General features: G+C 38.3%; 1 protein-coding gene across 5 annotated transcripts in view; it reads right to left on the bottom strand.

Moving 5' to 3' along the window:
• Positions 1-18,155, bottom strand: part of HYDIN (HYDIN axonemal central pair apparatus protein) — a 386,960-nt gene that overhangs the window by 177,613 nt on the left and 191,192 nt on the right. For all 5 annotated transcript variants that reach the window (XM_045076288.1, XM_045076287.1, XM_045076290.1 and 2 more), the window contains 3 exons: positions 16,284-16,419; positions 13,121-13,285; positions 11,310-11,462 (listed from right to left, as the gene is read on the bottom strand). In XM_045076288.1, the coding sequence (XP_044932223.1) occupies positions 11,310-11,462; positions 13,121-13,285; positions 16,284-16,419 (454 nt within the window). The remainder of the gene's footprint in view (positions 1-11,309; positions 11,463-13,120; positions 13,286-16,283; positions 16,420-18,155) is intronic.

Raw genomic sequence — 18,155 nt, 5'->3', positions numbered from 1 at the left:
CCAGTATCCCCATGGGGGAAAAAAGGCTCAACACTTGATTCTGGGCTTGTGATAGTTGTTCAGGGTTAAGGCAAATCAAGAAAATGTTAGACAAGGAGGCAAGACTACTGAGAATGAGAAAAAATATACCTCATGCTAGATTAATCTATCATTTAAAATTCCAAATGCTAAGAAGGACAGTTACAAACAATCAGCTAATGAATTAATTCTCAATGAATCTATATAACTAAGTGAAATTGATTATAAAGTCTTTCTGAGGTCCTCAAAGAGATGGGTAGGATAATATATATGAAACAAAAATTATGAAACAAAAACAGATATGAATCAAGAATAGTGCTTTTGAGTAATCAATTATAAATCTTGGAATTGAAAAATATAGACACTGAAATTAAACTAAAAAGTTAAATAGATGAGATAAACTTTAAATTTTCTGAAATCAAAGGCAGAATCTGTAAACTAGAGTATACTACTGAGGGGGCAGCACAGAAAGATGAAGAGATGAAAGACATGGATGAGAAATAAAAATAGACATGTAGTAATGTACTAGAATGTGTGTGTGTGTGTGTGTGTGTGTGTGTGTGTGTGTGTAGTTTGCTCAAAGCAGGAGAGAGATAGAAGGATGAGCAAAGAAGAAACATTTGAGGAGATAATGGCAAAAACTTCCCAGTATTTAGAAAGGTCAAATCTTTCAATACCTTTAAAGAAAAATCTACAAAAACCAAGAATAAAAACACAATCTTAAAAGAACCTTGTGAGAAAAAGAAATGATATATAAAGGAGTAATAATCTAACAATGGAATTTTATCAGCAATGACTGATTCCAGAGATCAATCTCCAAAAAAAAAAAAAAAATACTGTCAAATAGAATTTCATACTTAGCTAAACTATCGTGCAAGAGTGAAGGTGAAATCAAGATATAGTCAAATATACATAAACTATGAGACCTCTATATAGCACAGAACTTAGAGATATATAATTTAGCACAAAGAAATATAAACCAAGAAGGAAGCAGAAAGATAGAAAAGAATAAAGAAAAATCAGCAAACAATTTTGTTAACTAGTGAGAAATTAATTACTGACAAAAATCAACAACTTTGTGGTAAATAAGAGAAGATCCAAAATTCTATACAATAATAAAAAATTATGGAAGAGAGGAAAGGTCAAGATATAATAAATGGGTGGTGGAGTCCTTGTCTTATTCTTGAGGAGGACCAACATTCTTTCATTATTGTTACAAAAAGTTATGATACTTCTTAACAATATAAAAAGAGATAATTAAATAAAATAAGATCTTTCGCTTTCAAATGACTATAGGAAATGTATGAGAGGTAGTAGTGGCTGGAGGAGGGCTTGGAGAAAATTCAATATAAAGCAGAAAAAGAAATAAATAAAGAAGGAAAAAAGTCAGAATAGTATATGGGAAATGTCAGGGTAGAAGTGAGTTCATATACATCAATAATAATAATAATAATAATAATAATAATAAATTTTAAAAGGTCTTGGTATGGAAGGTTGAATAATGGGCCTTTAAAAATGTCCATGTTCTAATCCCTGGTATCTCTGAATATGCTGCCCTCACATGTCAAAGGGGCTTCCAGATGTGATTAAGGATTTTGAAATGAACAGATTATCCTGGGTTATTGGGATAGTCCTAATGTGGTAACAAAGGTCTTTATAAGAAAAAGTCAAGAATGTCAAAGTCAAGAATATAAGGATGGAAGCAGAAGTCAGGGAGGAGGGAAGATGGTCTGTTGCTGGCTTTGAAGATGAAGGAAGGGGCCACAAGCCAAAGGATGTTGGTGGCCTCCAGAAACTGTAAAAGGCAAGGAATTAATTTTTTTTCTAGAGTTTCAAAAAATATATACAGCCTTATAGATGCATTTTAGACTAATGTCATCCGGAACTGTAAGATAATAAGTTTGTTACAGCAGCAATAGGAAACTAATATTCCTGTCAATTAAAAGTCAGAGGCTATCATTAGATTTTTAAAAATTGGGTCATATGCTACTTAAAAGAGATTTTAAGTTGACACACAAAACAAACACACAGACACACACAAATCTGAAAACAAAGGACTGGAAAGATATACCAAGAAAATGCTAACTGAAAGAAAGCTAAAGTAGCAATATTACTATCAGGCAAAATAGAATTTAAGTTAGAAAGCATATTTAGGAATTAAAATATACAGTGTCCTATGAAAAAAGGAATAATATACCAAGGAGAAATAAAAGTCATGAATTTATATGCACCTATTAACAGAGTTTTGAAATATATGGAGAAAAAAATTGACATAATTACAAGCAGAAATGAAAAAGTGGAAGAGTTTGATAAAATTCTATCAGAAACTATTATATCATACAAATAATTAATAAGGCTGTAAAAGATTTAAACAATATAATCAATAAGTTTGAACAAATATAAATACACAGTCTTTCACACCCAATCACTTGAGAGTCTATATTCTTTTAAAAGGTAATGTGAAATATTTATAAAAACCAACCATAACTATGTCTCCCAAAATACAAATTCGAAGACTATGTATCATGCAATCAATGTGTTCCAACTTCATTACAGTTAAAAGTTATCTATTAAAATTCTATAAAAAAGGGAAATGTAAAGAATTAGAAATATATACCCCAACATATAACTCACATATTAAAAAGAAAATCACAGTAAAATTTACCAAATATTTATAATAAAAAGGTATTACAAATAAAAATGATGATTATGGAGCCAAAATTTTGCATAAAGAGAATATTTATAAGCTTAAAGGCATGATAAAATTGATTTAAAGTATTGTTAAACATTCCAATTAAAGTTTCCTGAAAAAGAATGAAATAATTATAAATAATATAGGAAAATGTGATAAATTTTATGAGCAGAAATTAGTGTATGAACATTTAAAAATCATCAAAATCATATTTGGAATAATTTTATGCCAATACATTTGCATTTAGATTAAATGAAAATTTTCTAGAAAAATTTAAATAATCATTATATAAAATGAATTTTAGTTAAAATTTCATAATGTTTTATATACCTTTCCACCCTCAATAAACACATGAACTTCCTATGACTAAATGTCTTTATCATCAAGGAATGGATCCTACTTTATGTAGATTATATAAAGATCTTTTCCAAAATTTAAAAGAGGAAAAGCTAACTCATATTATAACAATATGAGATTCTTGATAACCAAACCAGAAAAATGCAATGTAAAAAAAATTACAAACAGATGCAAAAATCTAAATAATATGACAGCAATCATATCAAGAGTGTACTCAAATAATACAACTGGTTGGAGTCATCCTAGAGAATGTAAATATGATTCACAACTGGAAAATCTATTAACTTAATCTACTGTATTAACATATTAAAGGAGAAAAATCATATCATTTGAATAGATACAGGAAACGCACTAAGTTTTAGTACATGTTCATGATATCAGAATAGGAATGGATGAAAAACTTCCTGAACGGGACGTAAGTATTTAACACAAATCTGTAGGAGATATTATGCTTGCTTAGAGTAAAACATTTGGAGCTTATTCATTAAAGTTAGGGATAAAACAGACATGTTCACTCTACCTTATTTTACTATTCAATATTACATTGAAGATCCTACCCAATGTGATAAGGCAAGAATGAGAAGGAAGGTATCAGGACTGGAACAGAAGTCTGCACTTGAGCGTTTACCAACAATTAGAACTAATTAAGAGATGTGTGGCAACGCTGAAGGCTGATACAGATGGATACACAAAATTCAACAGTGTTATTGTACATGGTTAATATTTTTAAAATTTAAATTCAATTAGCCAACATATAGTACATCATTTATTTCAGATGTAGTGTTCACTGATTCATCAATTGCATATGAAACCCAGTTCTCATCACATGCCCGCCTTAATGCCCATCACCCCATTACCCCATGCCCCTCACCTCCCTTTCCACAACCCTCAATTTGTTTCCCAGAGTCAACAATCTGTCATGGCTTGTCTCCCTCTCTGATTTCCTCCCATTCAGTTTTCCCTCCCTTCCCCTAAGATCCTCCATGCTATTTCTTATATTACACATATGAGTGAAACCATATAATTGTCTTGCTCTGATTAACTTATTTCACTTAGCATAATATACTCCAGTTCCATCCACACTTATGTAAATCAGTGTAGTAGGTAGTCATCCTTTTGAATATCTGAGTAATATTCCATTGTATATGGAATGTATTTATATGGTTTATACCACATCTTTATCCATTCATCTGTTGAAGGACATCTCCACAGTTTGGCTACTGTGGACATTGCTGCTATGAACACTGGGGCAGGTGCCTCTTTGTTTCATTATATCTGTATCTTTGGTATAAATACCCAGTAGTGCAACTTCTGGGTCATAGGGTAGCTCTATTTTTAACTTTTTGAGGAACCTCCACACTGTTTTCCAGAGTGGCTATATCAGCTTGCAATCCCTCCAACAGTGTAGAAGGGTTCCCTTTCTCCATACCGTTGCCAACATTTGTTGTTTCCTGTCTTGTTAATTTTAGCCATTCTAATTGGTGTAAGGTGGTATCTCCTTGTGATTTTGATTTATATTTCCCTGATAACAAGTGATGTGGAGCATTTTTTTTTCATGTGTCTGTTGGTCATTTGTATGTTTTCTTTGGATAAATGTCTGTTCATGTCTTCTGCCCATTTCTTGACTGGATTATTTCTTGGGGTGTTGAGTTTGAGAAATTCTTTATAGATCTTGGATACCAGCCCTTTATCTGGTGTATCATTTGCAAATATCTTCTCCCATTCTGTAGGTTGCCTTTTTAATTTTGTTGACTATTTCCTTTGCTGTTCAGAAGCTTTTTGTCTCAATGAAGTTCCAATAGTTCATTTTTGCTTTTGTTTTCCTTGCCTTTAGAGATGTTTCTGGCAAGAAGTTGCTGTGGCCAAGGTTCAAAGAGGTTGTTGCCTGTGTTCTCCTCTAGGATTTTGATGGATTCCTGTCTCACATTTAGATCTTGCAACCATTTTGAGTTTATCTTTGTGTATTCTGAATCATAATGGTCCAGTTTCATTCTTCTGCATGTGGCTATCCAATTTTCTCAGCACCATTTATTGAAGAGACTGTCTTTTTTCCATTGGATATTCTTTCCTGATTAGTTGACCATAGAGTTGAGAATCCATTTCTGGGCTCTCTATTCTGTTCCATTGATCTATGTGTCTGTTTTTGTGGGAGTACCATGCTGTCTTAATGATCAGCTTGAAGTCAGGCATTATGATGCCCCCAGCTTTGTTGTTGTTGTTGTTGTTGTTTTCAACATTCTCTTGGTTATTCAAAGACTTTTTTCTGTTTCCATACAAATTTCAGGATTATTTGTTCCAGCTCTGTGAAAAATGTCAATGGTATTTTGATAGGGATTATACTGAATGTGTAGATTGTTCTGAGTAGCACAGACATTTTAACGATATTTCTTCTTCAGATTCATGAGCATGGAATGTTTTTCCATCTCTTTGTGTCTTCCTTTCTTCCTCAAATTTTTTTCCTAAGTGTTTTATAGTCTTCTAAATACAGATCCTTTGCCTCTTTGGTTAGGTTTATTCCTAAATATCCTATGGTTTTTGGTGCAAATGTAAATAGGATTGATTCCTTAAGTTCTCTTTCTTCAGTCACATTGTTACTATATAGAAATGCAACTGATTTCTGTGCATTGATTTTGTATTCTGCCACATTGCTGAACTACTGTATGAGTTCTAGCAATTTTGGGGTGGAGTCTTTTTGGTTTTCACATGAAGTATCATGTCATCTGTGAAGAGTGAGTGTTTGACCTCTTCTTCGCCAATCTGAATCTTTTTTGTTTCTTTTTGTTGTCTGATTGCTGAGGTTAGGATTTCTAGTACTATGTTGAGCAACAGAGGTGAGAGTGGGCATCCTTGTTGTGTTTCTGGCCTTAGGGGAAGAGTTCTCAGTTTTTTGTCATTGAGAATATTTGCTGTGGGCTTTTTGTAGATGGCTTTTATGATATCGAGGCATGATCCCTCTCGCCCTACATTTTGAAGAGTTTTCATCAAAAAATGGTCATGTTGTCAAATGCTTTTTCTGCATCAACTGAGAGAATAATATTATTCTTTTCTTTTATTAATATGATCTATCATGCTGATTGATTTGTGAATTTTGAATCACTCTTGCATCCCAGGAATAATTCCCACTTGGTTGTGAATAATCCTCTTAATGTACTGTTGGATCCCATAGGCTAGGATCCCGTTGAGTATTTTGGCCTCCATTTTCATCAGGGATACTGGTCTGTTCTTCTACTTTTTGATGGGGTCTTCGCCTGGTTTTGGGATCAGGGTAATGGCTGGCCTCATAGAATGAGTTTGGAAGTTTCCCTTCTATTTCTATTTTTTTGAAACAGCTTCAGTAAAATAGGTATGATTTCTTCTTGAAATGTTTGGTAGAATTCCCATGGGAAGTCATCTGGCCCTGGGCTCTTGTTTTTGGGAGGTTTTTGATTATTGCTTCAATTTCCTAGCTGGTTATTAGTTTATTCAGATGATCTATTTCTTCCTGTTTCAGTATTGGTAGTTTGTTTCCAGGAATGCATTCATTTCTTCCAGATTGCTTAATTTGTTGGCATAGAGTTGCTGGTAATAATTACTACTAATAATTTCTATTTCCTTAGTGTTAATCGTGATCTCTTCCCTTTTATTCATGATTTTATTAATTTGGGTCCTTTCTCTTTTCTTTTGGGTAAGATTGGTTAGAGGTTTATCTATCATATTAATTCTTTCAAAGAACAAACTTCTAGCTTTATCTGTTTTACTGTTCTTCTATCTAGTTAATGATTTCTGCTCTAATCTTTATTATTTCTTTTCTCCTGCTTGGCTTAGGTTTTATTTGCTGTTCTTTCTCCAGCTCCTTTAGGTATAAAGTTAGCTTGTATATTTAAGATTTTTCTAATTTTTTGAGAGAGGTCTTTTTTTGTATTGCAATGTTCCTCCCTCTTAGGACCACTTTTGTTGTATCCCAAAGGTTCTGAACAGATGTGTTTTCATTCTCATTAATTTCCATGAATTTTTTAAAGAAATTTTTAAATTCTTTAATTTCCTGGTTGACCCATTCAGTTTTTCCTAGGATGCTTTTTAACCTACAAGTGTTTTGAGCTCCTTCCAAATTTCCTCTTGGGATTGAGTTCAAGTTTTAACTGAAAATATGCAGAGAATAATTCCAATCTTTTGATATCAGTAGAAACCTGATTTGTGACATAGTATGTGATCTATTCTGGAGAAAGTTCTATGTATACTTGAGAATAATGATTATTCTGTTGTTTTAGGATGGAATGTTCTATATATCTGTGAGTCCATCTGGTCCAGTATGTATTCAAAGCCCCTTGTTTCTTTGTTGATCTTCTGCTTAGATGATCCGTCCATTGCTATGAGTAAAGTCCCCTACTATTAAAGTATTATTATCAATGTGTTTCTTTACTTTGGTTATTAATTGGTTTTATAATTGGCTGCTCCCATGTTGGGGACATGAATATTTACAATTGTTAGATAATCTTGTTGGATAGACCCTTTAAGTATGATACTATATCATACTCTTCATTTCTTAATATAGTCTACTTCAGAAACACTCCTTAATTTCTTCCCCCAACTTTTTAGAAAAATCTGTTCTTCTAGGAATGTCTACCTGTAAGGGTCTTTCATGGACATGAAACCAAAATCCTTTCCCCATTTTCACATCCTTTTGGATAACCACTGGTTGGGCAAAATTAGGCAGTACAGTAGAAAAGAGTATGAGTCTGAAGTCAGACCACTAGTCCTGGGAACCAGTCTCTGCCACTTACAGATTATAGCAATTTATTGAACCTGTCTGTACCTCTGCTTCTACCTCATTCAAATGGGCATTATAACAATATTTCTCTCACAGGTTACAGTAAGTGAAATACTGTACATAAAGTAGCAAATAGAACTAAATAACCATTAGTTACAATTAATGCCATCGTATTGTCATCATCATAATTCCAAGCCTGTTGCTAGGTGCTGGTAATTCAGATCAGAGACACTCATCATCTGAAGGAGACAATCAGACAAACAAGTAAATATAAAGAGGGTGTCCCTACCTAGACAAGGAAAGGACCCAATGGCTTAGGGCCTGAAGATGTGAAATCCCAATGATTCCCTGAATGCTGTTATCACTGTGTATGACTTGGCAAGTGACAAAGAAAATAAATGTTTAAAAGGAGCCAAGCTTGAATGAAGCATCAGTATTCTTATTTCCTGGATCCTGGAAACTCTAAAGGTCTAACTGTAATGGCCTCTCCCACAGATCATGGAGACAGAAAGCCCATGCAAAATGCTTTAGTGCCAGCTGAATCATGTCACTGACATCTGGATGCAAATTCTCGAGCTAATTGTTCCCTTAGGTTGAATAAATTCCAGATGTTTCTGAATATGTGCTGGGCAATGCACATTCTTTGCTTAGCAAGGGGCACCCGTGAAAGAAGATGTCTATCTTCCAGCCTGATGCTGAAGTCCTAGGGTCCATATTCTTGTCTTATTTCTGCTGTCACCCAGAGAGAAGAGAGGAGTGCTATGTGTGAAGCAGAGCCCACATACCCTTGCCAAAATGGCCTTTCTCGGCTCTGCTCTCACACTTTGATATTTTTAACCTCCAAACCAGCGGTGACTTACTCTATTGTTTTGAGTCTTTCATCTTAAATCCAAATAAATCAGCCACAGGGAACCGCTAGGGGAGGCTGGTATTTCAAGCATTCCAAAGCAAAGGAGAACTTATGGCTCGGGGTCACACAACTCTCTGCTTTTACTAATCATTTTTTTTTTTTTTAGACTAGACTCAGGACAAGCTAAGCTTTACTGAAACAGAAAAGATAAAATCTTCACCGTTTCTTCGCTCCATATTGTACTAAGAAGTTTCAGGGGTTTTAATCACTTTTTCATACAGCATTTATTTCGGAGAAATTCAAAATCACTGCAATTACAATTTATTTCCCAACGGCATGGTGAAGGTGGGCTTCCAGCTTCCTATCTCCTGCCCCTCCAGCTGATGACAAACACATGTCTCTTGCCAAGCAAGAGAGAATGTAATCACAGTGGCTGCCATGACTACACGCCATGCACAAGACTGAGCGTGGCAAGCCGCTGACAGTGGGAGCCACATGAGGGGAGGGCTGACATTTTCCGACAGCCAAGAGAGGAGACAGGATGAGCCCGCCTGTCAGGGCATCCAGCAGGAACAGAGAGAGAACTTTCAGACCTGAATCCTTACTAATCCTGGAGGAAGTGAAGAGTCTGTCCTTGCCCTGCTTTTCTCTGAGTGATAAATGAAATGCAACAAATATCGGACCACCGGTAGCCTGGGTACTGAGCTCTTGGCTTAGGGGAAAAAAACAATTACTAATTGAAACTTTTTCCTAATGCCTGGTAATTTCTAGGAGAATGAATTTGCAGGTCCAGCGTTGTACAACAATTTCAAAATTTAGTAAATGGTATTTCCATTTCTTCCCACTGTAGTTAATGTCCCAGATAGTGTCATTCAATTCCTATAATATTAACACATGTTAGTATTTTTTTACTAGGATAGCCATCAAAACTCCAGCTGAAATATGAAAGGAGTGAACTGTTCACTCATGAGAATTACAGTTGAAACTACTTTTATGCTGGAAGGACAATCAGCTCACCACCACCAATTTTTCAAGAGCGAATGTGCAGGGAAATAGTCTACAACCAATCGCTTACATCACACATTTGGCTGCTTGGAACTGGAGCTTCCTGATTTAAGAGGATACTAAAGATCAAAAGATGGAATCACGAATCCTTTGTGAAAAAGAAAAAGTCCCATTTTAACAACCAGCTGGATCACTCAATATATACACCATATTAATAAAAACCCATAGATCCTTGATTTTTTTTTTTTTTGGTTTTTAACGTGTGTCAAAAAGCGAAATCTGGAACTACCGGAGAATTTAACCAAGTGGCAGGTGCTACCCTGGTACCTAACCATTCTGGTGGTTTCTGCTCATCTCCTCCTCCGTAATCTGCTTGGACCCTCTCAGGCCACCTCTCTATATCCTTGACAGCTTGGCTGCGTCTGTGCCTCCTCCACTGTGAACTCTGCACACACAAAGCTGGGCCACAAGCAACCCTTCCTAGCAATACCCCTTGCTTTCCACCAAACACATCAACTAATTCACTGGATGAAGACGAGCCGAGGCATCTTTTCTGTAGGATTTTTCTTTCAACATCATTAGATATTATTTTCCACACAAGACCCACACAGCACTCAGACGAGAGTGGGGTTGTGTCTGAACCTTATGCTGCAAAGAGCAGTGACTATGTAGGAAAAGGCTGCCTTTATAAGGACTAATGACAACTGATAATAAGAAGGAATAATAGTAATGATGAATGAATGTTTATTGGGACCAATGGCTCTGAGGAGCTGTGACAACTCAGCAGAAAACCATGATCCTGTTCCTTCTAATGGTGACTTTTAGAAAATTAATATTATTTTTCAGAAACATCTGACAAATACTGAAACCAAATGTTAGCATTCATTCAAATATCAATAAGTTGGGGAAAGGATGAGGGCTATACCATTTAATATTTTATATTTAAATTTAGAAAACTTTTTCTAAAATCAAAAATATTTTCAGTTGCTGGATGAGAAGTTTCTGAATTCTGTAAAAATTGGCATTATCCGTTAAAAATGAATTTATAGAAGACTAGCAGGTATATATATTATAAAATACATAGACATAGGACAAACTCATTTCTAGAATTATTACATATCTTTTTTTGTATCAATCCTTGTTTTAGTTTCCTTTAAGTTCAACTTTTGGCAAATATCTTGTTATACTTTGAGTGTCTTTATAAATTACATCAAAATATTGCTAAAAGGAAGAGAGGATAAAACTAGAATTAGCATAGTAACATATTTGGGACCAAAAGGGTTCAAATTAAATATTAAAAGGCATTTTTCAGTTACAGGGACATTTAAGAGGTGTTTTCCAGAGGTGGGGGAGTGGCTTAGGTATAGTTCAGTAAGAAGGTCTTGGAAGCATTCTCCCAACATTATACTAAATATATTTGCTTGTTTACTAAACTGTATGAACATTGTGTTTCCTAGTCAACAAAGGGATTGTAATAGAGAGGAACTGAGGATGAGAATGACAGAGCTTAATGTAGTCAAACCATAGAAATCTCTGCTTCTGTTGACCGGTTTCAAAGGCATTTTGTAAAAACAGGACGCTGCCTATAAGGTACAAGCAAAGCTGTGTTTTCAGCCCACAACGGCCCGCCGTCTACTCACCATGCGTGCCTGAAATAACGCAGGGATGAAGGACTGGTTAGACAGGTTGAGAACCCTTGAGGAGTCCTTTAGGACATAGATATTGCCAAAATCAACTTGAGTGGGATGTACATAGATAACTGGGCCTTCTCCGATGCTCTTTATGCGACAGACCTACATTCCACGCAAGAGAAAAAAACAGAAAAAGAGCTGAAAAATGGCTGGCCTTGGAGATGGTTTCACTCCTTTTTATAGAGAGTAGGGGCACTAAAGGGTGCTTATGAGAGCTGTCATTCCTTCCCTCTGTCCTCCGTGGTCAGAGGGACACAGAGATGGCCATGCTGGTCAGACCCATGAACCCAGCCTGGAATTCCTCCCCAGAAGGGATGACTGGCTTGCCTGGTCAGCCCAAGCGCACACTGAGAGGAAACAACAGGGCTGTCCACTGCATACAGCTGTGCATTCTGGGGACTGAAAGCCACTTTGTTGTGCTCCCGCTAGCCCCGTGCCCCCATCCAGGCATTGTATCTGCCTGAGGAAGGGGGTGCCTTCTTCTTTCATACAGTGCTGCCTGCTTAGCACAGGACCTCGTCATGGGCTGCATCTGTGCAGGGCGGGGTGCCTGGACTGGGGGCAGCTTTCCCGTTGGCCTGCCTTTGTGAGGTGGATTATCTATGGCATCTTACATGAAGAGATGAAAGCAAAACCCTAGTTCACTCTCTAAGCATTCAGAATCACTTCAAATAAATGTACACCCACATCACCCAGCTCCCAACTAAACAAACCAAATGTGTAGGGATTCACAGCCTGTTGGGCAACTTCAAATTTCAAGATGTATCCTTTGATTCAGCTCAAGCAGCAGATAACTTTCCATAACTTTCTCTTCCCACAGCTTTAGTAGGTTCATCTGGCTAGGAGTCCAGTCAAAAATACAGGAAAACATCCAGTGGGCAGTGATTGGAATCACACTCACAGCCCACGTGCAGCCAGTGAAGGATACTCAGCTTTGCTAGAGAAGAACAGAGGAGGATGGTCCACGCACAGATGGCCTCTCTCCTCAGAGTTTCTGGAGGGGGGCTAGGCCCCCACTCTGTGTGTGTGTGTGTGTGTGTGTGTGTGTATGTGAAACTCCCGATAGGAGTTTAAGAACAAACACTATTGATAAAGAAGGCATGATGTGCATGTACAATGGAATATTACTCAGCCATAAAAAAGAAGGCAGTTTGCCATTTGCAACAACAGAGATGGATCTAGAGAGTATAACGTTAAGTGAGATAAGTCAGTCAGAGAAAGACCAATAACATACAATCTCACGCATATATGGAATTTAAGAAACAAACAAACAAACAAACAAAAAAAACAAAGAGAGGAAAATAAAAAGAGAAAACCAAAACACAGACTCTTAACTGTATAGAACAACAGAGGAGAGGTGGATAGGCGGGATGGGGGAAATAAGTGATGGGGTTAAGAGGACACTTATCTCGATGAGCACCGAGTAATAATAATATATAGACTTGTTGAAGGACTATATTGTACAACTGAAACTAACATAACACTGCATGTTTACTATGCTGGAATTAAAATTCAAAATAATTTAAAAATAAAATTGAAAAACTAAAAAGTTTACAAATTAAAACAAAATAAAGAATTAAAAAGGACAAATGTTATAAAACAGTACTTCGTCTACATAAATCTGAAGGCAGATTCCTGGAGTGACACAGCACTAGTATTTTACTATTGCAGAGTGAAAATGCAAAACCAGAAAATATACAAATATGGAGTCTGCAAGAAATACAGAAATTTTAACTGTAATTCTGAAAACTGGCTCTCACCATAGGGGGGTCCGGGCTCCCAAAAGTTGAGATGTAGACTGTGGACCTATATTCCCCAGTGACCTGGGTCTCCAAGGCCAAAGGTATGTGAACAGTGCTGTGGGGAGGGATGACTCCACAGGGCGTGGGACTGGAGAGTAACACAGCAGGCTTATCTCCATATACCTGTTGGGAGAGACAAGCTGGACGGATAAGCAAGCCCCTGGCAGGGTAGGAAAAAAATAGCAAATTAGGTTATTTTGAAACAAGCGTCATCCTGAGTCCTTGGATGACAAATCTGCTAAAGGGAAGCAGGGTGTGCATTCGGCCCCAATCCAAAGTGCACAACCCAGCAAGATGCTGAAATTATCCGCAATGTGAATTAGTCCCTAAGCCAAATTCCTTGGCTTAGTCCTCCAGGTGTTCATGCTTTATCCCCCACAACCTCCTTCCCTTGTGCTCTGTCAACAGAAGTTCCTGGTCTTCTTGAGCACGATACTGCTTCCTATCTCCAGCCTTCTGCATGTGTGTTACTCCTCCTAGAACGCCCCCTCCCTTTGACTGACCTGCACATCCATCTGGAACACTTGCAGGTACCCACCCTGCTCTAGACTCAGGGCTTTTCCTCTGTCACCAGGGGGAATCCTGCAGCCCCAGCCCCAGTCCACAATGTGTACTATCTGTGTGTCCATTTGTTGCATAGACGGTCAACTTCCTAGGGCACGACCTGGCCTCTCCTCAACACATGCCCATTTCCTGGCCAGAACATATGCTCAGTCCATGTTTTATATAAATAGCAACATAGGTAGGTGAAAGAATGAAAGAATGAATGAATGAGCGAATGTTATCCAGCATTTATCACTGTATGTTCTCCAAAACCCTGCTCTTAGCATATTACCAGTTTTTTTTTTTTTAAGATTTATTTATTTAATTTGAGAGAGAGAGAGAGAGAGAATGCAAGCAGGGGGAGGGCAGAGGGAGAGGGAGAGAATCTCCAGCAGACTCCCTGCTGAGCATGGAGCCAGATACGGGGCTTGATCCCAGGACCCAGAGATCATGACCTGAGCCGAAATCAAGAGTTGGCCACTTAACTGACTGAGCCACCTGTGCGCTCTACTAGCTTTTATGAAAAACAGCAACAAATACAACTTTAAAAATCCCATTGGCCAAATAAATTTGGGTACTTCTGGGAAATTGCAGCTCCTAGAGAATAAAGACAGAGCATACAGATTTCAACTGTCCAGAGACCCCCATGGTCTTTGTGCACCTGGAATGGGCTAACACGGCCTAATCCAACTCAGTGGGTCAATGCGGCAGTGCTCTGCCCAGCCTCATGGGTGCCTGAGGCCAAAGGGAAGATCAGCAATGCTGATTCTGTCTTTATCTAATATTTGATACTTTGTTTTAATTTTGCATAAATTTGGTTTCTTAAAATGTAACATGAAAATATGATTTATCTTGATGGCTGAGTTTTGGGGCTCCCCTCTAAATTCTGTGCTCCAATTAAGTGTCACACCCTTCTTCCAGCCAAGGTGTGCAGAAAAAGCTCCCTCATCACCGCAGGGACAGGCTCTGCTCTGAGTTCTTGAGATGATCGTGTGCTACTCAAGGCTAGCCTATTCCATTGTCGATCACCTAAAAGTTAGAAAAGTTGGCTCTCATCAAACCCAACCCTTGGCTTCTGGTTTTGTCTCAGAGAAGTCCATAGGGTAATTCTAATTTCCTCCTTTACATAATGGCCCTTCAACTATTAAAAGATGGCTATTTCATCCTAGCTAAGTCTTTTCTGTTCCTGTTTAAACACTGTGCTTCTCAGAGAACTTGAATTTCCAGATGATGTCAGTTGCCATCCTGGTTACTCCACACGTAATTTTTTTTTTTATGTTTCCACTAAAAATTTTTTTTTAAAGATTTTTTAAAAATTTATTTATTTGACAGAGATCACAAGTAGGCAGAGAGGCAGGCAGAGAGAGAGAGAGAGAGGAGGAAGCAGGCTCCCTGCCAAGCAGAGAGCCCGATGCGGGACTCGATCCCAGGACCCTGAGATCATGACCTGAGCCGAAGGCAGCAGCTTAACCCACTGAGCCACCCAGGCGCCCTCCACTAAAAATTTTGATGTCAAGATCTGAACACAAAGTCTGGCACTGCCTTGACCAATGGCTGTCGTCTTCCTTTAGCCGACCACTGTGTTCCTCTGATACAGCCTAACCTGTCTTTGTTCCATGGCCTCCATACTTGTCTTTGAACTCATTTTGAGCCTACAGTCAAATAAAAACCCCATATGATTTGGTTCTTTGGGGGTGGGTTTTTTTTTTTGGTATGAATTTTTAATAGAGTACTGTCCTTACAGAGCAATAGAGTTTTTTTTTTTTTTAAGATTTTGTTTTTATTTATTTGTCATAGAGAGAGCACACAGGCAGGCAGAGTGGCAGGCAGAGAGGCAGAGGGAGAAGCAGGCTCCCTGCCGTGCAGGAAGCCCGATGTGGGACTTGATCCCAGAACATGGGGAGCATGACCCAAGCCTAAGGCAGCCACTCAACCGACTGATCCACCCAGGCGTCCCAAAGCAATAGAATTTTAAATACAAATGCATTCTTGGTAAATTGCATCCCATTAGTAACCTTCCATTTCTTTGATCTATAGAGATCTTTTTGAATCTTTAATTCACGTGTTTAATTGCTTCGTGTCCCACTTAGGAAGTTGTAGTGGCATGCAGACAGATCCATTTCAAAAAACATTAGAAGATGATTTCCCTTTTTTTTTCTTTTTTGTAGTAACTCTAGCCTTCTAGTTCAACAAGCCTGCTTCTAAGTATTGTATCTTAGTGATGCTGTTCAAGCCACAGGCATGGCCATAAATGAAAACTCCTAGTTTAATTCATAGGCAATTATTTGCAGGTATAACTTCTTCATGTTGGCTTAATTGACCCTCTCCTTTCTTTATCAAAGGCAGTTTACTTGGGAAATTAATAACTGTTTACATGTGTCGCTGCTTAATCATGTGGGTGGCAATCCAGCTGTGGCTTTATGACCCTGTGCCCAGATCTTCTCAGGGTTAAAAAATAGGAAGTACAGAAGGTCATGTGTTCAGGAACATGGCTCTTTAGAAGGGTTTCTCTTTCTCATCAAGAAAATCCAATTGAAAAAAAAAAAAATCACCACTGGAAAAGGATATCGTAACTCACCTGAGGCAGGACCGTATAGCATCCTGGAAGGTCATCTTGATTGACAAGCTGGACTGTTTTCTCATAGGGGTACTTCAGGAAGCAGCGCCCGAAGTCCACCTCTGAGTTAACCATGTGGAGGGTAGGTACAATACACCTGCTCAAAGGAAGGACACCATTAAAGAATTCAAAAGGATAGAGAGCTTGTTTACATATGGAGAAGGCTGAGTCCCAAGTTAAACACCATTTGTCACTGCCACAAAGTTTTTCTCTAACGGCTACATTAATCATTTTCAAATCTCCTCTCCTGTTCTCCTTATCCCTTAGCCCCCAGTCACCACTTTTTAATCAAAAAAGGGCTAGAAGCAGGACTCCTTAAACAGCAGTCCTCCATGGGTAATGAGTGACATTTCCATTGTTTTTCATATTTGGCCTTGTTTCCCCAAGGCGCCCCCACAGTGCAAGATCCTTAGGGTAGTGGATGGGTTTCCAAGTCAAATAGGGCCAATGCCACCAGCATGCGGTCTTAGCTAGCTGTGACACTTTGGACCAGTCAGAGTCCTCCAAGGACTAGCTACAGTCTGTACCATCTAAATTATGGTAATAATTCTAATTCCTATGCAGAACAGCTGTCTTGGAGCTGTAGGCTCAGACAGCTGCTCAACCCGGAACTGGCACGGACAGTGGTGGCAATACAGCGCCACGGTGGGGAGCACTGGCATCTGAATCAGAGCCACTATCAAATGCTGACCTTAACAAGTACAAGCTTGAGCAAGTAGCTTTCCCTCCCAGAGTCCCACTTTGCTCAGAGGTGTAATGAAGGTAATTCTAGGGACTGACATTAGCATAATGAACTCTTCTCAGAGTGTTGAGGGAAATATAGGAGGTATTGCGAATGAATAATATAGCACAGTGCCCAGAGCACTGAACGAGAGCTCACTCAGTGAGAGATGATTAACCTGTGGTAGAGGGCACAGCAAGCTGTCACTGCCTGCTCTCTGCGAGTTCTAAAAGCAATTCTTTTGTTGAGGGTCTTCAAGCAGTTCCTACAGATTACACCAAAAATAATGACATGAGAGTCTTGTTAACCTCAAGTTTGAGGTTTCGAATGGGATGGGTGTTCATTTTTAGCTAGAATGGAGTTGCCGGTTGACCTGATGACTTTCATAAAGCTAATCCTTTACTACCTGAAATAGGTAGGACTTGCAGTATTTGACTTGGGTCACAGAGTATATGGCAGGAAATTCATAGCTGCTTAAGATCCCCTGCCCCATCCCCCTTTTAAAATTCAGGATCTGCTATTGATATCAGCTGGGAAGGGGGGCCTGAGAGGAAGGAAGTATCAGAATAAACCTACACAGAAAAGAAATGAAATGCAAGACTAGGCAAAAATGTAAACCTGGGTATAGAAAGAACCAGATGAAAGTTTTTGCTATTTTTAAACAAACAAAATCATTAGGTAGGTCTTTGGAAAGAAGACTTAGTAGACCATAGCAAGGCATTGACCTTCAAGTCCTTTACAGTACATCTTCTGCAACTCGTGAGGCCTAAACCCTAGGGATGGATGAGTTATCAGGTTTTTGCTAAGTAATTTCATGTAGATGATGGCATTTTCATACATTCCCCCTAAAGGCTCAGACCTGGACACCTGTTTGCTTTGGCAAAAGTGTGGGCCATGATTTTATTTATTTACTTAGGAGGACCTTCATCGTTGGTGTCATGCTCCAACCTTTGGAAAAGACAGTAACTTGGTCAAGGAGACACAAGTGATAAATGGCAGAGCTAGGATCTTCACCTGGCCCCAGAGCCCATTGCTGCCTGTATTAAAACACAGAGAAGGTGGGGATGGTTCTGAGGAGGTGATGTGGTTAGAGGGCCTCCTTCGGGTGGCAT

Source organism: Mustela putorius, unplaced genomic scaffold (assembly GCF_011764305.1).
Source record: "Mustela putorius furo isolate JIRA1106 unplaced genomic scaffold, ASM1176430v1.1 tig00000174_pilon_pilon_pilon, whole genome shotgun sequence".
NCBI classification, from domain to species: Eukaryota; Metazoa; Chordata; class Mammalia; order Carnivora; family Mustelidae; genus Mustela; species Mustela putorius.
This window is presented reverse-complemented; position numbering and strand designations above follow the sequence as displayed.